The sequence below is a fragment of the Chrysemys picta genome, chromosome 23 (genome assembly GCF_011386835.1).
Source record: "Chrysemys picta bellii isolate R12L10 chromosome 23, ASM1138683v2, whole genome shotgun sequence".
In the NCBI taxonomy this organism is placed as follows: domain Eukaryota; kingdom Metazoa; phylum Chordata; order Testudines; family Emydidae; genus Chrysemys; species Chrysemys picta.
In genome coordinates, this window is record NC_088813.1 from 13,154,144 (window position 1) to 13,174,391 (window position 20,248).

A 20,248-nucleotide genomic window follows, 5' to 3' on the forward strand; every position below is an offset into this window, starting at 1 on the left:
AAGCTAATTGAATTAGCCCTGCTTATGTGGGGAATTAATCAGCAGCCGTCTGCTCCATCACATGCTGGTTTGCTCTGGATAAGATGAGCCCACTGCAAAGCGGTGACATTTGACAACGGTGCCTTCAAGCCCAGACAGGGCCAGATGGCTCAGTGTCAGAAACTTGGCCAGAACAACCTACCTGGGCCATGGAAAAGGCTCAGGCCCCAATTAGAAGAAAAATGCTTAGAAAGAGGCATTGTCACCCCCACCCAGCAGGTTACTCAGTTCCTATGCAATCCTGAATAACACCGAGAGCTATATTCCAGGTGGCAACAGGCCATATGAACACAGATGAAAGAGCTCTCTTTCCTTCCCCGTTCTGAGCCAGTTTCTGCTAAGCCAGCTGGTCATTGTTAATTTCCTTGGCTGCTTTCTTATCTGCCAGGTGCTTTCCAGCCCAGGGTGTCACAGAAAGCCAGGACCTCCAAGAACAGAACAGTAGCTCTTGACTTCAGGGCAGATGGGTATTCGCTCCTCTGAAGCACGCTAGGGTCTGCTAGGGTCTGCCTGCTGATCGGATGATACCTAGTATCTGCGATACACAGGCATTCCTAAGCTAGCCCTCTAAGAATTAACCTAGAGTTCGCTCATGGGTGTCAATACCCAGAGAGGAAGGTTGATTTCATTGAGGCACAAGCTGGGAAGCAGGGCTCTGCCACCGACTCCCCACATGACAATTCCCCTCTCTGTACCTTAGAATCCCGGTCTGTATTATTTGTATTGTGCTAGTGCCTAGGAACCCTGCTCATGGACCAGGACCCCATGGTGCTAGGTGCTGTACAAACCCAAAAATAGACAGCTCCTGCCACAAAGAGTTTACAATAAAAAAAGCATGATACAAGAGAGAACAGGTGGAGACAGACAGACAGGTGAGCACAAGGACTAATTATAGTTACCTACCTCCCCCTATTAGGTGGGGAGTTACTATGATTCGTAAAGCACTTTGTCCTCAGATGCCAGGAGGAGAGCAGAGAGTTCTTTGCTGATGATATCCTGCAAAGACTGGGCTGTGAGCCTAGGGAGAACAGGGCCTTGCAGGCAGGGCCGGCTCCAGGGTTTTAGCCGCCCCAAGCAGCCAAACAAACAAACAAAAAAAGCCGTGATCGCGATCTGCGGCGGCAGGTCCTTCGCTCCGAGCAGGAGTGAGGGACCATCCGCCGAATTGCCGCCGAACAGCTGGACGTGCTGCCCCTCTCCGAAGTGGCCGCCCCAAGCACCTGCTTGGTAAGCTGGTGCCTGGAGCCAGCTCTGCTTGCAGGGAGACACTGGGCTCTACGCTCCCCGGCCTGAATTTCCAAATTGCTTTCCCTCTCCTCCAGGGCTCACTGCTGCCTCTACAGGCATCCTCTCCTCCTGACAGCTCATGCTGCTCCAAAGGTTCAAGGTGGCTATAAACAACCCTCTCTCTCTGGTTGCAGCCAGATCTGGATTCAGAGTCAGCCACTTCCATCCTGACAGCAAGAGGAGGGAGGATTCCTTTTCAGTCTGCGCAACGCAGCTCTCGACGGGGTGACCAGCCCTTACACCAGCAGAGGCTGGTTCCCGTGGCTACTGATGACTCCACAGAGGCAGGTCACGTGAGGTGCAGTCAGGGATGGGACCAATCCCTTAGCAGCTTGAAGTCTTCATCCAGGCAGTTCTGAGGTCAGTCAAACCAGCAAACCAAATCCTTCCACAGACAGGACTTTAAACTGAGGGGTCTAGTCACGTTCCCTCTAGCCTGCTCTTTAAATGATCGCTGTCAATTAAGGGTGACTTTGCACAGTCAAGAAGTGAGTCCACCAAAAAGAGGATTTCCCTTCCCTTCCCTAAGCTGGGCCTACAGCCAGAGCACATTCCTCGCACAGGGCCCCATCTTGCTCCCTTTGGCGATGGTAGCAAAACTCCTGTGGAGTCCAATGGGAACAGAAGTCCTATGCTGGGGGAGTTGCATATCAGAGACAGCCTGTTAACCCTCCCACTTTAGCCTCCATTCCCTGAGCCAGACAGCAGCTTGGGCAGCCCCGAATCATGCTTAATGATCAGTAACTCCCATTCCCATGCCAGTCCACGGGATGTACAGGCCGCCGAGTGAATGTATTGAATCAGCAGGTTGCAAGATGGCAGCAGTGTTTCCTTTTGTCACAACTTCTGTACACAGATCCAGTTAAGGCTCTGGCTTTCCCAAAGGATGCAAAAGATTTGGATTAATATTATCCCTCAGTTACTGAGAGGGGAGCCAGAGAGGGCTGGGAGATGGTCATCCAAGGCTGTGCAATGTAGCAGGGTACACACGGGGAGTACCATCCTTCCAACTGCTAGTCACCCTCAAGCACAGGGCTTTGGCTAAGGTTCCTAACAGGAGGTGGGAAGGAATGTTGGAAGCGCGTGGTCTTCTGGGGTTATTGTTATAGAAGGCAAAAGAGAGGGATCAAAAGAAGAAATCAACAGATTCAGAGATAAAGTGAGAGCAGGGAAAAGGGCAGAGGAAGAAAACCAGGCAGTGAAATCTTCTGGAAAAGAGACAGGCAATGGAGGCATTATGGTCCAGTAGACCAGGCACAGGACTGAGACTTAGGGCTTTTGGGTTCTAATCTCAGCTCTGCCGCTGATTTAGGCAAGTTCTTGTGCCTTGGTTTCCCCACCGTTGAAATCGGAGGGAAAAATGTTACGCAAATACAGTATTTAAAATGCCACAGGTGTGGCTGTCACTTCACATAGCGAGCACACACATGGTCATTGCCCTCAATAATTTTCCCTCAAGGGCCCTGATCCTGCAAGCTCAACATACACACAGATGGCCCTTGTGGCCGTCTGGAACCCCATTGATTTCAGTGAGGCTTCGTGGAGGCACAGAGGTCTGCCCATGCAGGACTGGGACCTAAGTGAAGAGCTTACACCCCTCTCACTGCAGGGTGGGCATATGAAGGATCTGAATCACATATGGAAACAAAAACTGTATTTCTTTTGCCCCACACATAAAACCATGTCTCTAAAGCAGGAATGAGTTTACAGTAGTAAAAGGTGTGAGGCAAACAGGTTCAGGGAATGAGTATTGGGGAAGTAATGAGGTGTTGTTTAGGGTTGCAATCACAAGGACAAGTGTAGGGCACTCCTGATCGCTGGCTTGTTCCTAGTTACATTAACACTTAGCAATAGAGTGACAGGGCAGAAGGGGATGGCATGGGAGCTACTAACTGGAAAAGTGGCTGCTTGTTTCACACATGAGAGATCTATCCCAGTCCAGGTTCGTTCAGGAGCAGCAGCAAGAAGTGGAATCTCAGAGCTGGCAAGAGAGTTGAACAGGGGCTGGAAACAGACCTTACCTCCTTCTGTCCTGGAGATGCTGCTACTGAGTGAGATTCCACACTGACACCCAATGGCCACGTGCTTTTCTCGATCTGCCTTGCTGTAAAACCCAAACCTATTTTCCCCAATACTAATTTCCCCTACTGTTACTCACACCTTCTTGTTAACTGTCTGAAATGGACCACTCACATTAGCACTTCAAAAGTTATCTTTCTTTCCTTGGTATCCTGCTGTTAAGTGAATTGTCTCGTTAGACTGACTTCACACTTGGTAAGGCAACTCCCATCCTTTCATGTATTTATACCTGCTCCTGTATTTTCCTCTCCATGCATCTGATGAAGTGGGCTCTAGCCCACAAAAGCTTATGCCCAAATAAATGTGTTAGTCTCTAAGGTGCCACAAGGACTCCTCGTTCTTGCTGTAAGGATAATTCCAGGGGTCAGCTTGTCCTCTGAATGGGAACAGCTCCCCTGTGTGCGTTTCTTGGGGAATTCCCAATGCCAGCCTGTGCCATTTATATTTCTAATGCAGCCCTCCAGACAGAAAGTTAAGGAGGGGGACCGACCTACTGGCCACACAGACACTATCCAACAGACTTCTCATTGTCCCTCAGCACACTGAATTGTTTTTCACACTATCTGGTTACTCCTCAATCACATACCAGCATTCCCGACAAAGGCCCAGCATATATTTTTGAGACAAGATATAGTGCAATGTGTGTGTGTGTTGAAATTGCCCAAAGTTGTGCCTTATACCCTGTACTGCTAAAAGCTAGAGGAGGCAACAGTGACCAGCACCTGTGCTTCTGCAACAGGTCACTGGGAGTTATTTCCCAGCTCTCTCCAGGAAGCACTGAGTGAGCATGGCATGGCTGGTACAGCAGTGACAACTGTGAAATCCTCACTAGCCAGGGTGGGTTTCTTACACGTATACTCTCTGTTGTGCAACAAGAACCTTCAAGGATGAAGAACTATTCAGGGGACTTGGTTCATGCAGTGCAGAGAGAGGGTCTGGGCAGGGTGCAGTCGGATGCCGGGTAACCAGCACTGCGCCCCCCGGCAGGATGCCCTGCGCCCCCCCAGGGGCCTGCTCCTCTCCCAGATGGGGGAATAGAACCCAGGAGTCCTGGCCACTTCCCTGGACAAGGTGTCCAGCGGCTGAGACTCCCCGCGGCAGGGGGCGCTGCGCTCGGCACCAGTAGGCAGGTCAAAGCCTGCACCGTCCCGCGCCCTTCTAACCCTGCCAGCAGCCTTTGTGGCGGATAAGCCCCACCCCCTTCAAATCCCCCCAATCATCCTTCACCCTGGCCCTTGTGCAGCTGCGATTGGCTACTCGGTGTGTCAGTCACACGTGGCGCGGGGCGGGGCAAGCCACAGCGGCCCAATGGGAGTGCTGGGTGGGCGGGCTCGCGGAGGGAGGCCGTGTGGGGCCGGGCGGACTGGGGAGCAGCGATGGCACCGAACGTGCAGAGCCGGGAAGGCGAAGGCCGGAGCCTCCGCAGGGGCCTCCGGGCCGTGCTGCTGGGGCCGCCCGGGGCGGGCAAAGGCACCCAGGTGAGGGGCCGGGCTCGGGCCCGGCGGGCTCCCGGGCGCTGCTCGGGGCCAGGGCGGGACACGTGGGCCGGGGGATCCCGACAGCACGGGCAGGGCCCTGCGTCGGGAGCGGCCAAGGTCACAGGTGGAGTCCGGCAGAGAACCCAGGAGTCCCGGCGCCCGGGGCCTGCTCCTCTCGCAGGCCGGGGAAGAGAACCCAGGAGTCCTGGCTCCCGGCCCCCGGGGCCTGCTCCTCTCGCAGGCCGGGGAAGAGAACCCAGGAGTCCTGGCTCCCGGCCCCCGGGGCCTGCTCCTCTCCCAGGCCGGGGAAGAGAACCCAGGAGTCCTGGCTCCCGGTCCCCGGGGCCTGCCCCTCTCGCAGGTTGGGGAATAGAACCCAGAAGTCCTGGCTCTCGCCCCCCTTCTCGGTCCCCGGGGCCTGCTCCTCTCCCAGGCCGGGGTAGAGAACCCAGGAGTCCTGGCCCCAGCCCCTCTTCCAGGCCCCCGGGGCCTGCTCCTCTCCCAGGCCGGGGAAGAGAACCCAGGAGTCCTGGCTCCCGGCCCCCGGGGCCTGCTCCTCTCCCAGGCCGGGGAAGAGAACCCAGGAGTCCTGGCTCCTGTCCTCCTTCCCTGGGGCCTGCTCCTCTCCCAGAGTGGGGAATAGAACCCAGGAGTCCTGGCTCCCGCCCTCCTCCGCTCTTCTCCCAGATTGGGGACTAGAACCCAGGAGTCCTGACTCCCCAGCTGTTTCTCTCCCCAGAGTACACTCTCCCCACATCTTAATCTCTGGTTGTAACTGATGTGTTCTAGCCAATCAATGGTCTCTAATAATGTGTAGCATTTAGCTGGTCTTTGTCTGCAAAGTATGTTACAAATGCTTATGAGCTTTGCTTATCCTCGTGCACCCCTGTAAATTAAGAAGCATTTTCTGCGTCTTGTATAGGAGGAGATGGGGGTGCAGAGCGTGGAAATTAGTTCACCAGGGAGAGAGCTGAAAATAGAACCCAGGAGTTCTTGGCTCCAAAATCCCACTCTCGAAACATGCTTCCTCATTGCTCACAGCCGTCAGCCCCCCGACATGACAGCTCCACGCAGCCAGCCAGCTCTACTTCTCCTGGTGCCTTCCCTGCATCACCTCTCCATTTTCTTTATCCCCTGGCCTCTTCCAATAGACTCCCTTCCCCAATCTGTTCCCCTCTGCAGACCTCGCTTCTCTTGACAGTCCCAATTGGCTTCAGGCACTGAGACTCCAGATCTGTTGCTTGAGAATTGTGCAGGTTCCCACCAATATGGAACATTAAAAGCTTTGCATGGCTTGTAGCTCTGCTGTGGAAGGACCAAGTGTGACTGTTAGGGCAAAATTAACAGGGAAAAAGGACCAAGTAGTTGTCTCATTGTTGAGCTGACCTGCTGTGTTCTCACCACACTTCCTGCTGTATGTATAGAGGGAAGATGTGTCTCAATCAGCAATGTGGTAACTGCTTACTCCAAACAAGTCGCTCCGTGTTGTTTTAAGAATCCTTAGAACTCCCCCTAGCTCTTTGGTTGCCTGAGAAATTATTTCACCCATGTGAATGAACAGAATTTCTCTGCCTCCTTGCATCAGCTGATTTCTAGTTAATCTGCCCCTTTGGCTACTGCCCTTCATGCTGCTTGGGGCATGCTCCCAGACCATGTTAAAATAATTTGTCTGGTTCTCCTTGCAAAACCAGCTCCTTTGTACCAACGTTACCAAACCCTGTTTGAATTTTAACCCTTAACTTTTTAATATAGCTTCCATCACTGTGAGGTGAAATTACTTCCCGTGATAAAAACTTCACCTGTGGCGAATCAATGGGATCTGTTCATGGAAGTTACACCAAATTCACGTTTTATTCTGTTTTCTCCCATCATAGGCTCCTAAACTTGCTGAAACCTACTGCGTTTGCCACCTGGCAACAGGTGACATGCTGAGGGCCATGGTGGCTTCAGGATCGGAGCTGGGTAAAAGGTTGAAGGAGACCATGGATGCTGGGAAGCTGGTGGGTATAGTGAGATGTGTACGGCTAATGAAAGTTCCAATCGTCTGGGTATATTGAGAGGATTGAAAAAAGCCTTTTAAAAAAATACAAGCCTGCGGTGATCAAACAGCTGTCCTTCATATAGAAACCAATGACCAACCCAGACCAGAAAACTAAGAACAAGTTCCAAGGGAAATGTGTGATTTTTCCCCTCCCCTTCCCCCAATGCCACAGGAAAGATGTCTTGTAAAGATGCTTCTCCCTCTCCTGCATAGATCTGCATTTTCCTCCTTAAAATTCCTGTTTTCTTAGCTTTTAGCTTTCCCTTTTGCTTTATCTAGTTTCACAGAACATAGAGTAAATCCTGATTAATCAGTTTCTGGCTAATAAACACTCTGTTACCCCAAACTGCGGTTATGTCTCTGAGGTTGCAGGAACAGGTGTTAGCACTACGGCATTCCCAAGCCTCCTGTTCACATGGTGCTCCTAAGCCCCGCAGAGTGAAGATTCCAGTTATCCAAAGATTTCATACGTCTCCCGAGTCCTTCGGATAATTGCGGTTCACCTGTAATTTGTAAGGTGAAAGTAAGGCCTTAAGACCATTTACCCTCATGGTTACAGGGGGCATTACACTCTTCCATGTGAAAATGGCTTGGTTTGGGGTCCCAGATGATTATACTTAGTACCTATGGACGAAATGTGCCACAGACTTCAAAGCATTTTGTCAAGGTGGGTAAAGCTCTTAATGGGGAAACTGAGGCAGGGAGTGAAGTAACTTGCTCAAAATAACAGTTGGAGCTGAGGTCTACTCGTAACTATATACCCAGGTTCAGACCCCCCCCCCCCCCTTCTTTCCTCTTCTTTCCCCATGTGTTACACTGAATTATGCTATTTGCCAATAGCAGGCTTTAGTACTCTTAAGAAAACTCCTCCAGAAGGCTTTGCGGTAGCACAGTCAGACTGCTTATCTTCAGCCTTCATGTGGAGCTTGCATTGCATCATTGAACCTGCAATATCACAACTGGTTATGAAAGATAGGAGCACTATCTAGAAAGACGGGCAGTTATCTTTAATGTGCGTGGTACTGGGAACACTGAACCGCATTGGCAATATATTGTATTAGCATATTCTGGCTTTAAGATAACTTAGTTTGATGGCAGTACAGCAATTCCCAAAGCCCGTTCTTGGAATGTGTTTACTTTTTAAAAATAATGTAGCTTTCTCTTAAATGAAGGGTTGCATCAGCCAGAGAATTATGGAAAGAACTTTAAATTCCAACCAAACCACCCGACCTCTATTGCATCATCCATTTTAGGGCTCCTTCCTCTAATGGTACATCTATACACCAAAGAAAAACCTGCGGCTGGCCTGTGCCAGCTGTCTCGGGATCAGGCTTTGGGGCTGTTTCATTGCTGTACAGACTTTGTGCTCGCTGAAGTTCGAGCTTTGGGATCTTTCCACCTTGCAGGGTCTGAGCCCTGAGCTCAGAAGTCTATTCAGCACTGAAACCGCCTCGCAGCCCAAGCCCTGAAAGCCTGAGTCAGCTGGAACCGGCCAGCCATGGGTTTCTAGTTGATGTGTAGACATACCCTAGCCTACCTGGAACCCTAGGCCCAGATTCCGCTAGGCTGCAGTCGCATAAATCAGGAGTAACTTCACTCCTGACAATGGGGAGTTACTTTGGATTTAAACCAATAACATTTGGCCACTAGTCTGCATTGGTGTCTTCCACAGTCAACTTCATCCCAATTTTATGTTCAGGTTGGAGTATGGGGAAGCCAAGTAAAGCCCAGATGCTGCAAGCACCTATGCGTGTTCTTACCTTTAAGCACGTGAGTTAAAGTTACCTGGGCTATTCGTGTGCCTAAAGTTAAACTTGCATGTAACTTCGCAGGAATGGCGCCTGTCTATCTCTACAGGGGAAACGGTGAAATTGTGCATTTCTTAGCACCTTTTTAATAAGCAAATTAAACAAAATAATCCTTAATCTGTGTTCTAGTGGTTGACTCCTGCCTGTAGGGTCTGTGGAATCTGTCCCACGATCAGTGAATGCACAAGTTGAGATGCTCGTAATGCTGTTCACTGGCCCACATTGTGTGGCATGTAGTATTTGTGCTCAGTGAGCCTGTTAAATGTATGTCTTGCTATCTACATGTTACATACACACACCTAGCAAAAGAGAACCTTTGCTTCCCGACTAGGGTGGGTTTGAACGGGCAGCTTTTGCATTGTATGAATAATACTTTGCGTTCAATTATATTACACATACCCATGGTTAACATTGCTCTTTTGCATTGGTTTTGTTGCACATAGGAGCAGGTGCAGACTAGGTACTTGTGATCCCTGGCTCTGATGTGTATAGTCAGTGGCTAGCAGGTGTGAAGACAATGTTCGGTGAAGTCAGTTGAATTGTAGGGGTGTAAGTAAGGGCACCTTATGGCCCATCATGCTTAAGATAGGACAGCGATGGCCTAATCTGGTCTATTTACTGTTTTTAATGAGCTGTCTGTGACTTTCTTCTAAGGTGAGTGATGAGATGGTGGTGGAACTGATTGAGAAAAACCTGCAGGCTCCTCCCTGCAAAAATGGCTTCCTGCTGGATGGTTTCCCTCGCACAGTGAAGCAGGCGGAGATGGTACGTGACTTCAAATCCTCTAACTCAGTAGCTCTTGTTACAGCTCCATTCCCACCCCCAGCCATGTCTCTAGAGGAGACTTGATTATGTCGGAACTCTCTCTGTTGCAGTGTATCTGTGTACTTAAGGGGAATGTTTTCTATTACAGCTGGATGAGCTCATGGAGAAGAGAAGAGAGAAGCTAGATTCCGTGATTGAATTCAGCATTGCTGACTCCTTACTCATCCGGAGGATCACTGGACGGTAATAATTCTCTTTCCTCCACAAGTAGGGCAAGTCCATTTTTCTTATCGTTTTCCCAATGGTTTGGGAGAACGTAGTGAATTTTGGTTCCTGGGATAGTTTTACCACTGGGTGGAGCCAGCTGTGTCAAAGAACCTCAATCCTGGCCTGCTTCAGCCTTTGCTATTTCAGTCTTTGCTCCACACATATACTCGGTTCTGCTGTGTCACCTCAGTACTGACCTGTAGCCTGCCCTGCTGTTCCCTTCCTGGGCCTTCCTTGAACAAAGTCTGTCCGTCTGTGCCACGGATAGGGGTTGGAGATATGACTAAGCATCAAGGGAAAATGTGAAACGCTAATGGTTGATGCCTTATGCTGTATCTTCTCTGGTGTTATCACTGCTTCATTGTATTACCCTGCAAGATGAAGTGCAACCAAACATCCTTGTCCTGGATCAGCCATGACCATTTGGATCCAGCAGAAGTTCTCCATTACATCACTTAGCCATTTAAAATATGGATTTCCAGAAGATTCCTGTCTCACTCCTGGACAAAATACTCCTCCACCCCCACCCCCCAGCACAGCTTCTTTTCTTCAGCTCCCTGGAGAGCTGCTTGATTGAATTGACTCGAGCAAATTTATTGATAGAGTGAAAAACACCTGTGCTGCTGCAGATGTTTCTCATGCTGACTGGTGTTTGGTTGTCGTCCTATCATGAGTACAGAGGTACTTTGCTGACGCTTGTTTTCGGTTTTAGGCTGATCCACCCAGCAAGTGGCCGCTCTTACCACGAAGAGTTCAATCCCCCTAAAGAGCACATGAAGGACGATGTATGTGAGCTACTGATACATTTCTCCTGAGATCTTATTTCAATTACCTTCAATTCAATGTCAGACCAGTAACCAAGCTTTTACTGCCCTGTCTTCACATCTTGTCACCTCCATTTGACTAGAGGAGGAGTTTGATGGAGGGGAGGGCTCTGCTGGGCTGTAACAAGCTGTAGATTTGGCCTCTTCACTGTCTTCTTCCTTTCTCAGGCCACCGGGGAGCCCTTGATCCGCCGTTCTGACGATAACGAAGTGGCTTTGAAAACTCGCCTGAAGTCCTACCACACCCAGACCACCCCGCTGGTAGACTACTACAGCAAACGAGGGATCCATACAGCCATAGATGCCTCCCAGTCCCCCGACGTGGTGTTTGCCAGCATCTTGGCAGCCTTCTCGAAAGCCACATGTAAAGACCTGGTTATGTTTGTTTAGGGCTCCGCTAGTGCAGCACACTCCCTTCTCCTGTGGGGTCAGGGAGAGGAACAGCCCATTAGAGAGCGGAAGGAGGGGGGATGACCGCCTGAGAGAGGGGGCTGTGCAAAGTGTCCATTAAACAAGCAGTTGCTGGTCTATTTTTCTGGCCTATGTGAACATGCTGGTATGTTTCTGTATACCTGTGTGAGAGAGAGAGAATATAGCCTGTAGGGGGCGCAGTGAGCTAATGTACCAGCCGTTTGCTGCTAATTACATGTTTACATCCAGTGAGGTCAAAAGTGACAGTTTGGTTTCTTCTAAGGAGTCCTAGTTAATAGGAAAACAGCTGCACTTTCCGCTGTTTGATCTGTTTGGCTGGGACCCAGCATGGGAGTAGCAGGAGTACTGAAGGTCATGGCTGATCTGGGGGGGAGGGAAAAGCTCGCAGTACACAGGTCAGTGGCATCTTCCATGCCTCACCGTACAGCTGCGGAAAATAAAACGCTCGGTCTGCTTGCAGGAAGTGAGCGTCTGTGTGGGAGGAGGAATGAATACAAAATGTGTGAGTGGAGTGTGTGCTGCTTAGTACCATTTCAGAACAGAAGCCTTTACCTTGTGGTACATGTCCTATTTATTTTATACTGTATGAGCAATACTGTAACCAGCCTAGTTTTCTTGGAGGGAAATCTGGATCCTAGTGGGTTTGACTCAAAAGGGGGAAGGTGAGTGAAGGCCATAGGAGACTCCCCCTTGGAAAGGGGGCAAATTCCATGGATTCCGCTGTCTCCTCATCCCCAATCACGGGAGACGATGTGGCGAGCCCTTCATGTAGTTTTCTCAAGGTTTCCAAACAAGTCATTCTTCAAGGAGTGTGCGATAAAAGCTTCGAGTGTCCTTGAGCCCTTCTGACCTGCCTTATGATATCATGGAAATGCACTTAGGCTTGCTTGAGAAACTCAAGTGCTCGTGCAGAAACCTGTGCTGCCTGATGTTGATTTTAACGTGACAGAGGTCATGCTGCCCTCACAGTAAAAACAAGGCTGGTATGAAAGGAACGAACTCTGTCCTGTGTGGAAATCTCAACAGTATGTGGAAGCTTCTGGTATAAATGCTTATTGGCCCAGATGAAGCTGAGTGTCCTTTAACCTTCAGTGTATTTTGCTGACTTGGTGTAATAGGCTGTGTAGTCTCATTGTGTATAGGAGATGTGGAGTCTGTGTGCTGAGCTGCCTGAGGGACTGGCCCATTCAGTTTGGGGGTCAGCCAGGAGGCATTCTTCTCTCCTTTTGGTCATGATTTACTGTTAATCACACTCTGCTCCTGCACATCCTTTCCTGTGAAGTACAGTTGTCCCCTCCCCCTTTCAAAAATCTGTAAATAGCCCCAGAAACTGAAAGCGGTCTTGTCACTGCTGCTCTCTGAAAGCATGTGACTGTGCGGAAAGGGGCGTGGAGGGAAAACAGAAGTTTAGACTCTCTTGCTCTGTTTGGGTCTTCCCCAACTTCCACTGTCTTGCAGTGGTATTTCCTCTTGCTTCACCACAACAGAGACTCTGTGGTTGGGCTGCTAGTGGGGTGCTGGGTACAGATGCTCTGGTAAAAGCAGATAGGAACTTCCAGTTAGTTCAGGAATGTAAGAAGACTGGATCTAGACAGCAATGGAAAGGAGTGTCTGTTGGAGCCACTACTGTGTAATTGTTTGCCTAGAATGACAGAAACTATCCCTTGAGTGTACTTGAATCTGTTGAGAAGGGAAGCCCATTTAGCAATAATCTAATGGAAGATTCCCACTAACTCACCTGGATTTGGGAAACAGCGCATCCCATCCCCATGTGTGATCTGCATCTGTCCTACATGTCAGCCTCATTCTAGTGTTAACCATGACTGTTTGGTTTGTATTCCTTAAATCTGTTCGTTTTGTTTTTTCTTTTTGTTTCCCATTTATTTCAGCTCAGTGACTCCATAGGCCAGACAAGACACCACCAAAGGCTGCATGCTCCATCACCTCACTCCATCCCTTCCCCTTGGGAGAAAGGGAGGGTTGGGAGGGATGGGGGGGTCATGGCTGATCAGAGGAAAGGTGGGGAAGAAGGAGAAGGCAGAGTGGTTTGTTTCTCGTCAGAATCATGTTCAAGAGGAGATTGATCTTCTTTAATAAAAAAAACAGACAAGTATTTGGGGAGGAAGAACACATTGTATTGTATGAAAATGGATTTCTGTGCCAAAGATCAGACCGCTGAGCCTTTGCCCTGCAATGAGCGTTGGACTTGGTGCAATTTCTAGCTTCCCAAGGGGACTCCCGGTACTGCCATTGCTTGGTAGCTCTATATGGTTTCTTTTTTCCCCTAAGGTCATTGTAGAATTTTTCTGCTTCCTAAACTTAATTCCCCTATTGTAGGACCAAAATGAATACGTGAAATGACTCCTTAGCTCTGTCATGGAGAAAATAGCTGACTAAATTGTACTTCCCTCGTTTCCTGGATTTTTTGGCCTTCCTAAAACAAGACAAAGGTGGTCAGAGGAGCTTTCTGCTCCTGTGTGATGCCAACAGGGACCTGAGCTCAAGCCCAAGCCTTCCATCTTTCTGATCTTGATAAAGCTGAACTTCCTAAAATGCTGAAGGAAATCTGTAGGATTTTACCCCTCTCCCACTTGACTGGAAGCGACAGTGAATTGGATTTTTTTGCCTCTTTTTACAAACCAAATGCTGCCTTGTCTAGTCTCTGAATCAATAAAACATACTTTAAATTTTGTATCTGTAGCTGTGTTTGTCTCTTTTTGACCTGCACACACAACAGGCTGGCAGAGGCGATATGTACTGTAGACTACATCTACCAGAAGTGAGAGCGTAGAGGGTGACCAGAAAGTCCAGCCAGAGAACTCCACTCTGTGCAACTAACAAACATACCCTGTCATTTTCTTTCTTTCTTAAATACATTTCAAACACCCTATTACGGATGTGATTGTTCCAAGTGCTGTCCCTGTTCTCTCTCTTCTTCTCTTGTGTATGAAGAAATTAAAGGTAAATTCCTTTGAGCTTTGACCCTGTCTTGGCTGGAGCTCATCTTCTGTGTGTTTTCAGAGCTGACATCTGAAAGTTTTAATAGCTCTCTATTTCCATCTGTGATGTGTGCCTTTAATGTGGTCCTATATTCTTTCCCCACTCCCACCAAGACTACATGTCTAGTTTTACTGCGTTCGAGTGTAGCAGTTCTGCACTGTAGCCCGTGACCATCACCTTCGTACTTACTACCCTGCACGCTCCCCTTCCAGCAATGTGGCTCTTCTGCAACATAGAACCCAACCTGTTCAGGGCTGAGACCTTGTGGATTATTCGCTGATGTGATACCTGAAAGAACATTTTTCTTGATGTGCAGGAAAACTATGTGTGGCCTCCCCTTGTTGCTATTTGTAGTACACAAGCACCCCAATCCATTTTGGGGGTCCTCTGTGAGGCACTGTATAAAGAGACAGTATGCTGTAGTGCACCCGTAGTCTTACTTTTGGGAATAATAGGATTGGTGAGCAGGATGTCAGTGTTTTTCTTCACCCCCACTTTGTGCTTCCCTAATGTTTCTCTTAGGGCTTTGATGCGTGTTTTATTCACCTTTTGAAGGCAATCTCACAAGTCTGAGTTTTGTGGTATCATTCCTGTACTCCCTTTGATAATTAGGTTCTTCCTAGTCCTTCCTTATTACCTCTTTCCTTACCCTTCACCTGCCTTTGCTAAAGTCACTGTTTGCTTTGACAAGGTTTTTAGAATTTAGTGACCAAAATCATTGGACAACCCCTCTTTTTTTTTTTTTTTTTTTTTTTTTTTGAAACCCAAAGCAGTCAGAATACAGAACCCTGTTGTGCCTCCCAAGAGCCGGCCAGGTTTCCCTTGAGAATGGCTGTCGCAGGATACAGACTGGAGAGTAGAAGGGTTCGTCTGAGCTGAACCTCTATTGGGTACAACTGGATCCATTCTGTAATCCTCCTCTTCCCAGCCCATTGACCTTGAGTGCTCTCTGGGCAGGAGATGCTTTGCAGGCCTAGTAAATTGTTCCTGTTAAATGCCTTCACTCCTGCAAGCTGCTTATGCTGTGATCTTTTGAAAGTTGTGTTTGTATTTCATGCAGATAATTTATTCAGCAGCAGGGGAAGAGAATATGCCCTATGTATAGCACTAGGACCAGCGCGGTGTAGGACACTGCATTTTCCCTTTCATTCAGTGTGGGGTGAGTTGTTCTCCAATGAAGCAGTCTCTCTCTTGCTAAGAAAAAGCAGTTGCAGAAAACATCACGCTGCTTTTCCTTCTGAAGTGTGCTGCGGGCTTCAATGGTGGCATACCTCGCCCCCTCTCACCTCATAGCATCTGTGAGAGAGAATGCAGCAACCCTCTTCCCCTGCACGGTGGTCCAGGCTGCTGAGAACGCAGTGTCCTCTGGCTTGTGGCATCTAGGCTGGGGAATGCCGCATCTGCGGCATTCCCTGCAAAAGAGCATCTGGCTTGGAATGCAAAATGAATCCCTGTTCTGCACCAAGCACATGGAGTGAGGAACAAAGCATCTAGGTACCACCGTGCATGCTGGGGGGCTGGCTATGAATAGAGACCACCTGGCCCCTCTGCACACTGCAGAGCATCTGGGTGGGAGACCCATACTGGCGAATTGTGCCTATTACGGAGGGAGATCAGAGTCCCTACAGTTCCCACCCTGCCCCTCCACAAAATCCCCCCCCGCCCCGCTGCTTGTGTTGCAATGGAATTTAAAGCCATCCCCTTATTTTACTTCTAACAGCGCTGCCTTTCTGCCCTGCACACCCCCAGCCCTGCTCCTTTTGGTTGCTGCCAGGCGTTGCTTAATAAGGGCTGTGGGCAATACCAAGTGAGTTGGTGGGAGGGAGAGGGGAGAGGTCCAGGGGATGGAGTTCCCCTTCCGTTGCTATGGCAACTGTTTCCAAGTGGAAACCCCAAACACTGCAGGAACAGCAGCGTGAGGGGGAGGCTGCCATTGGCTGGGCGGGCAGGGCTGCTGGGTGACATCATGGAAAGTGGGGACAGAACAAGGGAAGCTGCTGAGCGAAGCGGAGCCTAGAACAGGAGGGGGAATCCACAGTAGGTAAGAAAGAGATCCCCCCCCCCCTCCAAAGCTCATGGGACTCTCCCATCCCCCTTTAAGGGTTCAGGGAGGGCTGTCCCAATGGGAAGATATCAAGGGTCCAGTGATGCCCTCTCCCTATCCGGGTTTTTATAAGGTTGCCCATCACCCTGGTATCTGAATCCTCTCTCCATCCCCCTGCCGAGGGTTCCCCACCTGTTCTTGGCACCTGTACCGATTTCACCTGGCTCTGGGGCTGCCAGCCACAGTACTGGGCACTGTATCCTAGGGCGTGCAATCCTGGTAGCTGCTGTGACATGTGGGTTACTCTAAAGCTCTGCATTGCTGTTATTGGGAGCAGCCCCTGAGCTCTGCGCTAGATCAGAGCCTGAACCACTGGGTAAGGGGTGGGGTGTGTGATAGCACCAGTGTGGTGTGGTGGGGCGGGCGAGGGGTTGTCTGAGCACCACTTGGTTGTGAGAGTGCATGCCACTGAACGGAAAGCAGAGAAAGGGGTGGACCAGGAGGGGCTTAGGGTACCCTGAGTTTCATGGTGGTGCCGTAGAACAGGAGCTTTTGAGCTTAGCTGATGTACCTGGCGGTGGGAAGCAGAGCTCTCTTGTGGGATTAGAATGGGTGCCGTTGAACAAGTGAATCTGAGATTTGAAATGACCCAATCTCCAGGACACACCCCCAGTTAAATAAGAGGGAGCTGAACAATGCAGGTGCAGTGGGGCCCAATTCAAAAATGCATATAGGAGAGCCTAGATTATTGGTCGCCGAAGTCTATGGTGCTATTATGCCTGAGGCCAGGAAGCACTGGTGGGGAACCACTGCTTGAGAGAGGGTGGCCTGTCATCCTGCTATTTCTGGGAGTTTTCTAGTTTTGTCCGGATGCTAATCCTGCAGGCCAGGAAGGCAGGATAGTGACAGGTCTCAAAATCATATTTGACGTCCCGTTGCTTTGCCACAGAATAATTGCATCTGTTCACCTAGTATAAAAAATGAAGGGTGAAATTCATCCTCTAAGCCCCATTGGACTTAAGTGGTACTAAGGCCTAATGCTGGCCTGCTGCACAGGGGTGAATTTCATCGGTGTTGATACCTATGGGCTAGGTTTACCTTTTCACCCTAACCCTTGAAAAAAACCTGTTGGTTTTACAGTTACATTTCCACGGCACGGTATAGTGTCGTTTTTGTACATTCAAGTAGGCTAGACATAGAAGCCACGGGGATGTCATCAGCAGAGGAAGCGAGTTAGTGGTGATAAAATGTAGCTAGCTCTGGCTGTTTCTGCCAGACCTTCACTATATCAACACCTACAGCATGTATGTGATTGGGGAAAGGGTAGCTGGGGAGGAACAGTGACTGAAGCAGGCTGTCAGCCAAGTGGAGGTGGTGATTAAATCTCCCCCGTAACTTAGAAAATAAAAACTAAGGGTTGGAAACGCTGGAAAACATAAACCTCAGTGGGAAAGTAGATACACCACTTAAAACACTGGAACGGAGGCGTGCCGGTAAAATTATGGGCATCAGCTTATGCTTGTCTCATTAAAGCTGTTTAAAAATCTTTCCCACGTAGGTGGGAGCACAATACTCCATTGAAAGGCTGCAGAACTGAACGCAACAAAGGTGCCAGAAGCGGTTGTATAACAGGTACCGTGGAGTGACAAACCTTAGAAACACCTGAGCGAGAGAGAGTGAGTGGGTGGATTCTTAACGAGGAGGATAATGATGCTTTTTGCTAGGCTGCAAAGTTACCCCTAGCTCTGTAAACCTTTTCCACAAGGGACACTGGTTCTATGCAGAGCTATCAGGGGATGGCTCAGGGTTAGCGACTCTGCAGATTATTTTGAGGTAATTACATAAACAGCTAACGTTGCTGCCCATGACTTCATCGGATAGTGTTGGGTCCAAGCCCCCAGCTTTAAAGGCCTTGCTGGGATTTTAGGAGCCGGCTTATTGCATCACCCAGGTGGCTTGGCTTGTCAGCTGGGTTTTATTTTTCTGATGTGGGAGGAAGGCACTCTGTCTGTACTGGCTTTTGAAACTGTGCTTAAGTCCAGGTGAGGCATGGGTGATAGGTAGCCAAATGGGGATCTACCATTGTGCAGTGCAGACAGGCCCAAACCATACCAGAAATACCATGCTCGTCTAAGTAAAAACCTAGCCTCTCAGGTGGTTTTTGAATCTGTTTGCCTGCAGTTTGGGCCCCCTATGTGCTAGCTGGCTAAATGGTAATTACAGACACTTGGCTAGGACGATTTCTGAATCATGCGTCAACTTGATTTCCAAACACAGTTTGAAAGTCAGTGGAGATGGAGCCTTAAACAGGCAGAAAGGAGGCTAACGCCCCCTTATCTCTGACTCTGAATTGTTCAGAGCCTTTCCTATAACTTCTCTACACTAGAAAACGGATGGTAACGTGAATATACTACAGTTTGGTTCTTTGTGACCAAGTCAGGTTCTAACACATTTGGGGTGCTGTCATGTGGTAACATGTTTCTCAGCTGCGTTACATTTCCTAGCATAGGTGGACCCCAATGAAGGTAACCCCAAACTGTCTTCTGTGGCACAAATGGTTAGGCCTGGGATTTGTGGTGGATCTTTGCCCTGCAAGATAGAAGATAGGGAAGCAAGAAGCCCTGGCTGGCTGAGACATAGAGAACTGATGCTTTGGCAAAGTAACACACTCTTATCATAGGGTGTGATCATGCACAGAGCCACCCCTCCACAGCCTGTTCCACAACTCTGTCTGCAGAGCAGAGGGCTGCACGCCCGCCACGCCGCTGGGGAAAGCGAGAGCAAAGGGAACTCCTTCTCTGTTAACGGGGTGACTCATTATCCTTCAGAGAGTGGCTGCCTACTGCAGCTAGCTCAGCTGTTTGTCCCCATAAGAGCTTAATAACGTGTGCCAGGGTTGAGCCCCGGCATCTCTAGCCTGGACAGTTCATAGCCCCAGTACCTCCGGGCTTGCTGCCTCAGTTATGAAAGTAAAAAAAATTGTTTGAGCCCCGGCACCTAATTGCTTGAGTCCCGGCACCTCTTTCATTACAAATTAAGCACTGCTGGTCAGGCCCTCTTAATCCTTCCCACTCTGCAGGCTCTGGCATGTCATGGTTGCCGTGATTTTTATTCATTAATTTCTTCCTTTTCCTTTCTGTCAGTTCATTTGACAATGACACAAGCAGGCGCTATTACAGGCGTGTGTCACGCTTATTTGTTTTCCCTCTTTACCTAGCAACTAACATCAGGCAAGAGCCGTGCCAGAGGGAGGCGGATGAAAGGAAAGCCGGCAAAGAAGGAGTCAGCTCTGGCCCCCAGTGCTGCTAGAATGAGCACGCAATCCCTTACAACACACAACCTGGGGGGTTCCTTCTTTGCTGAGAGCCATGCATCCAGATGCCAATGGGCATGCGAGCAGGCGGCCATTGGCTCTCTGCATTGTAACATGAAAGCTGGTTAAAAAAATCTCCCACTGTTTTTGTTATAAATTTGGCCCTGTGCCCTCTCAGCTTCCTAGGGAACCCTGGAAACTCTGGAAAGCCCTGTTCCCCTTCTTTCCTTCTTCTGCTATTGACTTATTTCATCTGGGCTGAGTAACAGGGGCTAGAAGGTTGTGAATGGACAGCAAAGGCTACTTTGCCCAACCCTTTTATCCTAGCTCCCTTCCTCCTGGCTTTGCCTCCATACCCCTTGACTCTTCATAAACAGGGCCAAATTCACTGCGAGCATGAGTGGGCCCAAATCCATTGACTGCAATGGAGTTTGAGTCAGCTAATACCAGCAGCAAACAAATGCTACCTTCAAGGGCAGGGCCTTTGCTCCAAGTCTGCAGCAGAGCTCAAGGCTGGAAGACAAGAGGACATTCCCTGGTTACAAATATACTTTCATTCTGAACAATAAACGGCAATGACTCCTTGGCACAAACCTTCTGCTAGCTCCAAGCACCAACCATCGTAAGCCCGGGCCTTGGCACTGGTGTGCAAAGCTTTGGTGGCAGGAGGCCAGCGGGACTGTTCTTTTTGACAGGCGACTGAAATTAAAAATCTCCTTTTCTTTGCAGCATTAGTGTCTCTAGGCACTTCGGTGTCTTGCTCGGTTCCACAACAGAGAAGGTTACAGAGGGCCATGGTAAACCTGCTTCCCTTCCTCCTGAGCGCCTCTCTCATTCATACATGCTCTCCAGACCGCCCCTTGCACACCAG

The 20,248-nt window shown here is 49.4% G+C and overlaps 1 protein-coding gene across 3 annotated transcripts; it reads left to right on the top strand.

Moving 5' to 3' along the window:
- Positions 1-4,656: 4,656 nt before the first annotated feature.
- AK2 (adenylate kinase 2) lies at positions 4,657-13,712 on the top strand. Of its 3 annotated transcripts, none has more exons than XM_005302140.5 (7): positions 4,657-4,883; positions 6,758-6,883; positions 9,387-9,497; positions 9,646-9,740; positions 10,477-10,549; positions 10,757-10,952; positions 12,910-13,712. In XM_005302140.5, the coding sequence occupies exons 1-7, from the start codon at positions 4,782-4,784 to the stop codon at positions 12,915-12,917; spliced, it is 711 nt and encodes a 236-aa protein (XP_005302197.1). In that variant the 5' UTR covers positions 4,657-4,781; the 3' UTR covers positions 12,918-13,712. The 3 variants fall into 3 exon arrangements, with proteins under 3 accessions (XP_005302197.1, XP_005302196.1, XP_005302195.1); XM_005302139.5 differs by having other exon boundaries at positions 4,679-4,883; positions 12,915-13,712; XM_005302138.5 differs by lacking the exon at positions 12,910-13,712 and having other exon boundaries at positions 4,725-4,883; positions 10,757-11,127.
- Positions 13,713-20,248: the final 6,536 nt, after the last annotated feature.

What these genes read in the sequence shown, in the direction of transcription:
- AK2 (XM_005302138.5), top strand. Translation starts at nt 4,782, where the DNA reads ATGGCACCGAACGTGCAGAGCCGGGAAGGCGAAGGCCGGAGCCTCCGC. An exon ending in GGGCGGGCAAAGGCACCCAG is followed by an intron (nt 4,884 to 6,757) that starts GTGAGGGGCCGG and finishes CTCCCATCATAG; the next exon opens with GCTCCTAAACTTGCTGAAAC. An exon ending in CCATGGATGCTGGGAAGCTG is followed by an intron (nt 6,884 to 9,386) that starts GTGGGTATAGTG and finishes CTTTCTTCTAAG; the next exon opens with GTGAGTGATGAGATGGTGGT.